We start from the raw sequence: 9615 nt of genomic DNA, 5'->3' as shown, positions 1-9615 counted from the left end.
GCATTTTAAGAAAGCATTTGAAGGCATTTCTTGAGGCAAGAGGTGCCTCATTCACAGCAGCTATCAGCCCAGCTCTGTGCACAGCACCAACTTTCCATTTCTGGAGCTTTCAGAAGCCAAAGTGACCTGACCAGAAAAGCAAGCCCCAGCCCGAGACCGCTCGGGGAGGGCTCACAGGCAGGAAGCTCTCTATCAGCACTGTGCTCTTTGGCTGTCTTTCAAAAGCTGGAGATTTTCTAAGCCTCTGGCTTGTGCACCTTTGTACACCGAGGTGTGTGTCCTGCCAGAGGCAGAGGTGCTCCCAGTGTCACTCCTTTGTCTCCCACACATGCGCAGGGATCTGCAGCTTGCTGACCTCCGATCCTGATGCAGCAGGCAGGAGAGCAGCTCCGCAGCCTCTCCCGGGGAAGGAAACCCAACCTGGCCCCACCAGCAAGAGCTTAGCTCTTCTTAAAGGTGATTCACCTGCAGCCAGGAAGGATCAGCTGCCTGCTCTCCCAGCCCAGCCTGCATAGCTCTTCATGAAGCAATTTCTGGTCGTCCTGGCTGTGTTTTCCCTGGCTGGTAAGTCGACTTCTCTCCTGTCGCTGATCGTGGCTGCTTCTGCCTGACCCTTGTAGTTCAGTCATGGTTACTGAAGTAAGACTTAGAGAATGAGCTCCTGTCTGAGGGGGCTCAAAAGGTCTCCCTTTGTTGCTCTCTCCTTTTAATATCTCCTAAGTGCAGTTGGTGTGCTCGGTGCTTGAAGGGTTAGTAGGGAGAAGAAAAGATTCCTTCCTGTGAAAGAGTTTACTGCTGGTGTGTTACAACCCAGAGCCTACAGGAGTAAAGGACATGGGGGGTTGGATCAGCTCCTCTGTGTCTTAAAGGAGATAGATGGTGGAGTAAAGGACATGGGGGGTTGGATCAGTTCCTCTGTGTCTTAAAGGAGATAGATGGTGGAGTAAAGGACTTGGGGGGTTGGATCAGTTCCTCTGTGTCTTAAAGGAGATAGATGATGGAGTAAAGGACATAGGGGATCAGCTCCTCTGTCTTAAGAACAGAAAAAAATAAGTACAGGAACAGCCTTGATGGAGTGAAGGACATAGAGGGTTTGGATCAGCTCCTCTGTGTCTTAAGAGCAGACAAAATGAGCACAGGAACAGCCTTGATGGAGTGAAGGACATAGGGGGTTTGGATCAGCTCCTCTGTGTCTTAAGAGCAGACAAAATGAGCACAGGAACAGCCTTGATGGAGTGAAGGACATAGGGGGTTTGGATCAGCTCCTCTGTGTCTTAAGAGCAGACAAAATGAGCACAGGAACAGCCCTGATGAGGTACAAACAAAGAAGGCAACCCTAAAAGCCTTTGAATCCTACTCCAGCTGTGGCAAGCTTCCCTTGGGTGAATCAGGGCTAAACTTGCAGTGTTTCCCAATGCCAGCTCTGCAGCAAGCAACCTTTTCACCCATCTGCTCTTGTGTCTGTGAGCTGAAGCTGCAGGGGAGGCACCTTCAGGGGCTGCCAAAGCAAAGGGACTTTCACACTCTGGAATATCCTTGGGTTTTCCCTATCCACACTTGACTGTGCTTGTGTCAGGCTGCCTTGCATAACTCTGTGGAGCATGGATGAATGTGGGAAGATGGAGATTTCCCACTTCTGACATGCTCAGGCTGTTGGTGACTCAGTTGTGGTGCTGCTCAGACAAGGGGAACCCACCCAGACTGTACCAACTGCTGCACTTCTGCCTTGCCGAGGAGGAGCTGAGCCCTGTGGGAATAGGTGAGGGCTGAACTGAGATGAGCACAAAACCTGCACCAGGCTGCAGACATCTCTGAGTTGCTTCCCTGCCCAAATGCCAGCACAAGATGCCTGAGGACTGGGTCTGTGCCTGTCTGCCTCCTTCTCCTCCTCTGACCTGCTGACACTCAGCTCCCCTCCATGGGGGCATCTGGAGGGAAATCTTGGAGTGAGGATGCAGGGGCAGCTGCTGTGCTGCCACAGCTGCTTGGTGTGGTCTTGTTGAAGTCATCCCCATTGTGGTCCCCAGTTTCCCCCTGTGTAAGGGAGTGCTGCTTTAACTTGCTTGTCACGCCCCTGTCTCCTGGGGGGACTCATTCTGTGGCCATTTACCAGCACCATGAGTGGGACTGCTCCTGTTCAGCAAGAGCAGGCTGAAGCCCAGGCACGTTCAAGGTGTTTACCAACACTGCAAACCAAGAGCTGAGTAACCACAGAATGCTAGGGGTTGGAAGGGACCTCCAGAGATCATTGGGTCCAACCCCCTTGCCAAAGCAGGATCACCTAGGGCAGCCCACACAGCAACACATCCAGGCTGCCTTTGAAAGCCTCCAGAGAAGGAATGCAGAAATTCTCTCTGGGGATGTGTTTGTAACTCAAAATCACAGAGCTTATAAGCTGTGCAGGTTACTCTGCAAGTTAGAAAGCTTCAGGAGGCAGGTCTGGGCTACTCTCACAACAAGAAAGAGCCAAAAGTCTCTGGGACCCTCTTGTGCAGTGCCTGCTCTGAGCCCGTTTGCAGCAGAGGGGTCATGGTGACATTCTGCTCTCCATGGGCAGCTCAGACACTTCACCAAAACCAGAACCCATCCTCAGTGAGGAAGAGGCACAGGGCTCAGAACCAGGGAGCTGAGCTCTTTGCCTTCTCCCTGGCACACCCAGAGCAGAGTCCAGGCACCCGGTCTTTGCCTGGTGCTGCACACAGCAATCTCCCTCCAGTAAAACACAGATCACCAGAGGTCGATGGCTGCCCCATCCCCAGAGGTGTGAAACTAAATTGCTTCCCTGAGCAGGAGCAAAAAGCAGAGACATTCACAGAGAGCCTTCAAAACAGTTCCTTGCCCTTCCTTTTCCAGCCATTTAGCTGCCTTAAACTGATGAGAAATTCAAGGATTCTCTGAGGGACTCTTGGAGGGCTTTGAAGCCTTCCTGCAAAGATTCCTGACTCGTGTTTCCTTGGGAGGAGTTAACAATCTGCAAGGCACAGAAGCTGACCTGTGTGTGGCTTGGATTCCTGCTCTGCTCAAGCTTCTGCCTCCCAGCCCACCTCCAGCAGAGGGGAAGTGGCATTTCTGCTCACTAAAAGCAGTGCTGGAGCTGTGTTCAGGTGAGGGCTGGGATGCCAGACAATGTTTTTCATGCTGGTTTCTTTGCTTCCCTAGGGACTGTGACCACAGAGAGGTCATCATGTCTGAAACAAGCAAGATTTGCTTCTACAAACTTAGAGAACATCCTGACTTGGGAAACAGAAGCAGATATTCCCCCTGGCACTGTCTTTGATGTCCAATATAAACAGTAGGTGAAGTCTACTTCTTGTCAGAGGTCCTGTTCTTATGCTCACTGTTCTCAGGGGGAGAAGGGGCAAGAATGAAAAGCAGATTTTGCTGTTGCTGCAAAAGCCTGGCAGATGGAGCTCAGCTAAGCAAATATTTTTACACCTGGGGTTGCAGCTTTGCTGCATTACAGAGCTGCTCTTTGCCTTCAGCAGCCTCCTTCTCTCTAGTCTGAAGTTTCCTCACCTGCAAATGCAGGGAGCAGCAATTGGCTTCCTCTGGTTGTGTCACCAGAGCAAAACCAGACCAGTGCTACCAGGTCAGATTTGTGCCTGCTCCCTCTTGTCCTGTCACTGGGCACCACTAAAAAAAGCCTGGCCTCACCCTCCTGGCACCCACCCTTTAAGGCTTTATAATCATTGCTAAGATTCCCCCCCTCAGTCTTCTCCAGGCTAAAAATCCCCAAGTCCCTCAGCCTCTCCTCATCAGAGAGATGTTGCAGTCCCCTGATCACCTCCACAGCCCTTTGCTGTACCCCTTCAAGCAGTTCCCTCTCCTCCTCGAACTGGGGAGCCCAGACCTGGACACAGTGCTCCAGATGAGGCCTCACCAGGGCAGAGTAGAGGGGGAGGAGAACCTCCCTTGCCCTGCTTGCCTGCTTCTTGGTACACCCCAGGATGCCATTGGCCTTCTTGGCCTCAAGGATCATTCTGCAGCAGGTTTGTGTTCTGCTAAAGACGCTGAAAGCTTTCTCTCTTTCTCCTAAGGTATGGAGATAAAGCCTGGCTTAGCAAGCAGGAGTGCCAGGGCATCACCCAACCTTTCTGCAACCTCACTCATGAGACAGAGAACTTCACAGAGCATTACTATGGCAGGGTGAGGGCCACTGGCCAGAACTTCTGCTCCTCCAACTGGGTGCGCTCCGAGAGGTTTGAACCCCGCAAAGAGAGTAGGTACCAGCGCTGGGAGCCACTGCAGCCTGCTTGCTGGCACTCACCACGAGGCTCCAGCATGCTCAGGACCCCTTTGCCTCTGATTGCACTCTTGCAAGGCTCTGTGCTTGCTAGGAAGGGAGTGAAGGCCTGAAGAAGGCTTCATACTGGACACAGAGACAAATGGCTGAATGCGGAGGGTCTGAGAGCAGAGGGGGCTTAGAGGAGAAAAGGAAAAGGCAAACTGCTTGGAGGAAGAACTGCCATGAAGGCAGAGTGTCAGGGGTTGGAAGGGACCTGGAAAGATCATGCAGTCCAACCCCACTGCCAGAGCAGGGGCACCCCGGAACACATCCAGATGGGTTTGGAAAGTCTTCAGAGAAGACTCCACAACCTCTCTGGGAGCCTGCTCCAGGCTCTGTCACCCTCACAGGGACAAAGTTTTCTCTTCTGTTCCTGTGGCACCTCCTCCTCCAGCCCAGTGCCCCTTGTGCTGTCCTTGGCCATCCCTGAGCAGAGCCTGGCTCCAGCCCTGCACATCTTTATCCCCAGCAATGAGGGCAGCCCTCAAGCTCCTCTGCTCCAAGCCCCAGCTCCCTCAGCCTGACCTCACAGGAGAGGTTCCACTGCCTGCAGCAGCTTGGTGGCTCTGGGCTGGACTCTCTCAAGCAGTTCCCTGAAGTCCTTCTGGAAGTGGCAAAGCTTGGGGTGAGCATTCTAGGGCCAAACACAGGCTACAGGTGGCAGAACCCTGGGGGAGATGATCTCTCTGCTTGCCAGCTTTCTCCTGTGCTCAGTGAAACAGAGCCCAGAGAGCTTCCTGTGCATGAACAGAAATGATCATTTAGAGTGAGCCTGGGGTGATGTGTAAGAACTGAGCTGATAATGCATCAGCTTTAACCTCAACACCTGACACTGGTCTATTTTTTTTTTTTTTTTTTTTTGTCTCCAGCTACTATTGGAGCCCCAGAAGTGAGATTTGTTCCTTCTGCACGCTCCATCAAGTTCCTCATCCAGCCTCCCTATACCCCCCTGAGGGATGAGGGTGGCCACCAGCTAACTGTGGAGGACATCTACAGCAAATTTGGTCCTGTTGATTATCACTTAACAATGTTCAACCAAAGGACACACCAAAAGGTAAAGCACAGCCTCAGGCTGCTTGTGTAAATCACATTTTGGGGACCTCAGAGCTCACCCACAAAGGAGGAGATCTCTCCTTTAGAAGGGGAAGTCTTAGAGTCTTTGACTCTCAGCAGAAAAGGGGGGGGAAAAAAAAGGATTTTAAGCATTCCCCTAAAATCCTGGGGAAGAAAGTGGAGTTTCCAAGGGCACTGTGTGAGCAGAAGGAAGTAAAACTGCTGGTGACTAAGAAAGGGAATGACCTCCTTAGTTCAAGTTTTAAGGAGCTGAAATGCAACAATTAAAACGCAGCCAAAGCAGAAAACAAAGTTATTTAGACCTCCATATATACAAAACTATCACAGGCCTACAACTCCTCACTGGTAAATAACTTCTGATACTGATTTTTCCAACCTGATGTGAAGCAAACTGTGGGTTTGACTCTTCTGAAACCCAGACATTGCCTTTGTTTTTAAATAGTGGAAAAAGAGTGAGCACAGCAAAGAATTTGAAGTCCCCAACTTGGAGCCTGACACTGACTATAATGGAACAGTCCATATCTGCCTCTTCCAGAAGAGAAGCAAACCTCAGGTGTTCTGGGTTAGAACACAAGCAGGTGAGGTGGTTCACTGCTCACTGAGATGTCCAGCTGGGATGTTGGAGCCATAGAAGAATGGATTTTCATCTGGAATTTTGTGGTGTAGGCCAGGTTGGATGAGGCTTTGGTCTGGTGAAGGTGTCCCTGCCCATGCAGGAGGGTTGGAACTGGAAGATCTTGAAGGTCCCTTCCAACCCAGCCCTTTCTAGGGTTCTGGGAATCTGTGGACATAGCCTTGAGAGAGATACTAAAGCAACATTGACCTTCCTCATTTAAACACCAAGTCACAGAATTACTGAGGCTGGAATAGACCTCTGAAATCAGCAAGTCCAACCTACCACCTAGCACCACCACATGGACCAGAGCGTGTCTCTAGTCCTGTGAGACCAGACCTAGAGCACCACCTGGCTAATCTCCTGTGCATTCTTCCCACCCAGCTCTCTAAAGCTCCGTTTCCCACTTGTCCCCTTCCCTCCCAACCAGACACCACTTGGCTGCTCTACTGCTTCGTGGCACTTGCCTTCTGTGCTGGCTTGGTGTGTGCTGCCATCACTTATGTGATCTACAAATACATCAAGCAGCATGGTGCCCAGCCTACATCTTTGGTAAGTGTTGAGTAAACCTTGAGGATGCTGGGGACTGGCTGCATGCCCCTAACTAGCACTGCTGGCTGAGGGGAGGGGAAGATGAGAGTGTTTAGAAGTGTGGCCAGCAGGGCCAGGGAGGTGATTCTCCTCCTCTACTCCACTCTGCTGAGAGGAGCTCTGTGTCCAGTTGTGGAGCCTCTATTCCAGGAAGGATCTGGAGGTGCTGGAAGGTGTCCAGAGAAGGGCCATGAGGATGAGCAGAGGGCTGGAGCTGCTCTGCTATGAGAACAGACTGAGAGAGTTGGGGCTGTTCAGTCTGGAGAGGAGAAGGCTCCCAGGAGAACTTCTTGTGGCCTTCCAGTATCTGAAGGCAGCTACAGGAAAGCTGGGGAGGGACTTTTTAGGGTGTCAGAAAGTGATAGGACTGGGGGGAATGTAACAAAACTAGAAATGGAGAGATTCAGATTGGATGTTAGGAAGAAATTCTTCCCCATGAGGGTGGTGAGAGACTGGCACAGGTTGCCCAGGGAGGTGGTGGAAGCCTCATCCCTGGAGGTATCTAAGGCCAGGCTGGATGTGGCTGTGAGCAGCCTGCTGTGGTGTGAGGTGTCCCTGCCCATGGCAGGGGGGTTGGAACTGGATGAGCCTCAAGGTGCCTTCCAACCCTAACAATTCTATGGTTCTATGATGTCTAAGCAATCACTGCAGCATGCAGGTAGCTTAAAGACTCACAACAAAGGACAAAAAACTCCCCCCAAAGGAAGCCCCTTCAGAGTGAAGGGTCAGGATAGGCAGCTAAAACCTGAGAGATCCTAAATCATTAGGTCCTCTTGAAACCCTGCACCTTCTTGGCTGTGCTTCATCTCCCACAGCAAGCACTGGCTCTGCATGCCAAGGGAGCTGAAGGGCAATCTGGTGCCATGCAGCAGGACTTGGGCTTAATTGTGCACAAATTAAAGCAGAACTTTTTCTTCCTCCTCCTGTTTTTGGACTGAGAGGTGTCTGTGCTCCTCTGAAGAGTCATTCCTCAGGGAAAGAAATAAATAATAACTAAAAAAAAATAAAGAGTTCTTTTTGTCACCAGAGCAGATCCCTGGTGGTTGTTGTTGGCTTTTACAGGGATTTCTCCACAGAAAAAATAAAAATCATAGAATCTAAAGCAAACCTTCAAAGTCACAGCTTCTGGATGACCTCTCATGTTTGTCTCTCGACTTCAACAGGACTTCAAAGGGATTGCACCATTCCAGCCTCTTACCCTGACAGTGGAACACATTATCAAGCCCATCAGCCTGTCCAAACCTCCACTTCTCTTCCCTGAAGTGCAGTTGCCACAGACCAGCCACCTCCTGGGCAGAGCCCTGGAGCCACCGTGGTCCTTCCCTCCACCAGCAACTGCCTATCAGCAGCAGATGGCTGTGCCAACACTGCAGCCCCCCAGCTTGGCAAGCAGCACAGCTCCTTGCTGTTATGCTCCTCAGCTAGGTGAGCAGAGTGCTCCTGCTGCCACCTCCAGCAGGAATCTGTCCCTGACCTACGGCATGTGCGTCGAAGGCACCGAGCAGCTCGACAAGGAGGGCTCAAAGCCAACCCAAATGCTGAAGGAAGTTTCTCAAGGTGGAAATCTCACAACCCAGGGGCTGGAGAAGAGCTGCAGCCATTGGGGTTACAAAGGCCAGGGACCAAACTGGGATCTGTGGCCCAGCAGTGACACAAGAGAGTTGGTTTGCTGGCAAAAGCAGCAGCTGCCACTGCAGACTGCAGGGGTGGGGAGCAATGAGCCTGTACCCCAGCTGCCACTGGCCTTGCTGGAGCAAGGAAGATGCTACAGCCAGCAGGCAGTGTCCCCAGGGACAGCTGGCACAGACTGTCTTAGGGAGGAGGAGTCACTACCAGCTCTCCTTTCCTCTGTCAGTACCAGGAACAACCTCCCTGGAGAGGACAGCTCAGGGCAGTGGCTGCTGCCACATTCACATCCCACAAGGAAACTGCAGCTCCCAGGGACTCCGGAGCCAGAGCAGCTCAAAGCAACAGAGGAACTGAGCTGCACAGAACTGAGCAATGCTGTGTGCCCAGATGCTGGGGACGATGACACTGTCCTTGCTATGTTCTTCAAAGACTTGAACTTGAAAGTGGTGTGGGATTAGGGTGGAATTTTATTATCCTTGCATGTTCTTGCATTTGCTTTCTTCTTTTCTTCTTCATTTCTTCCATAGTCTTCACATTCCTTCTGGATTGGACTACTTAAAAAGCTGAGCAAAGATTGAAGTTTGAATTCCAGGCTCAGTTAATTGAAAATGTAGCAAAAATTCCCAGCAGAAGCTGTATTTGATCTTTACCACCGACGATCCAGACCCAAGATATCTCCACTCTTTGAGAAAAAAAAAATAGGTGCAGATGTGTGCAGACCTAAAGGACTTGGATGTACCAATGGCAGCAGGGCACAGTGAGAGCAGTCAGTGCATGCTGGAGGTCTGCCCTTGGACAGATGCTTTGTGCAAAGCAAAAGGCTGCTTCCAAGGACAGGATTTGCCTTTAAAGCAGTACCTGGAGCTGTGCTAATAGCTCCTGATGCAGCAGTGCTGTGAAACTGCAGCTCCCCTGCCCTGTTGTGCTCTTGATGCCTGCAGAAAAAACAAAGCCTTTTTCACCTCTGCAGCCCAGAACTGGTGGATTTCTTAGTTGCTGCTCACTTCTTTTCTCTGAAACAGTCACACATCCTCCTCTTCTCTTGAAGCCCTCAGGGATGGAGCAGCAAGGATCCCATTCCATGTGGGCAGGACTGTGAGGATTTACCTTCTCTCAGTTCAGCCCTCAGTTCACACTTCTACACTCAGCAATCTATCAACAAGGCTACGGAGGTCTTGAGCTGCTTCCTCCCACCCTCACTGAGGCTGTTGATGAGGAAGGTGCTCCACTGGCATGGCAGAGAGGAGGCCACTGTTGCAAAGCCCTCCTCTGCTCCTCTTAGCAGCACATCCACCTCCAGGGCTGGAATGAACCAAGCCCAGTGTCAACTGAAAGCCAAATTCCTTCAGTGCTGCACCTTTACCCAAAGCAAGGTGAAGGAGGTTGATTCAGGGGACAGAGGGGGAAGCAGAGCTCAGCCTGG

The 9615-nt window shown here is 51.4% G+C and overlaps 1 protein-coding gene across 1 annotated transcript; it reads left to right on the top strand.

Annotated features, from left to right (window-relative positions):
- Positions 1–521: 521 nt before the first annotated feature.
- Positions 522–8650, top strand: IL22RA1 (interleukin 22 receptor subunit alpha 1). Its single transcript, XM_054395471.1, has 7 exons — positions 522–564; positions 3160–3292; positions 4038–4219; positions 5155–5339; positions 5802–5937; positions 6403–6524; positions 7727–8650. Exons 1-7 carry the CDS (start codon positions 522–524, stop codon positions 8648–8650), a joined length of 1725 nt encoding a protein of 574 aa, XP_054251446.1.
- The last annotated feature ends 965 nt before the right edge of the window (positions 8651–9615 follow it).

The sequence above is a fragment of the Indicator indicator genome, chromosome 33 (assembly GCF_027791375.1).
Source record: "Indicator indicator isolate 239-I01 chromosome 33, UM_Iind_1.1, whole genome shotgun sequence".
In the NCBI taxonomy this organism is placed as follows: Eukaryota; Metazoa; Chordata; class Aves; order Piciformes; family Indicatoridae; genus Indicator; species Indicator indicator.
The sequence above is the reverse complement of the archived record's forward strand: the minus strand, read 5'-3'. Positions and strand labels throughout refer to the sequence as shown.

Excerpts from the sequence above, each read along its gene's own strand:
- IL22RA1 (XM_054395471.1), top strand. The coding sequence starts at position 522 with ATGAAGCAATTTCTGGTCGTCCTGGCTGTGTTTTCCCTGGCTG. Across the intron at positions 4,220-5,154 it reads GTTTGAACCCCGCAAAGAGA|CTACTATTGGAGCCCCAGAA; the intron begins GTAGGTACCAGC and ends TTTTGTCTCCAG. Across the intron at positions 5,340-5,801 it reads ACCAAAGGACACACCAAAAG|TGGAAAAAGAGTGAGCACAG; the intron begins GTAAAGCACAGC and ends GTTTTTAAATAG.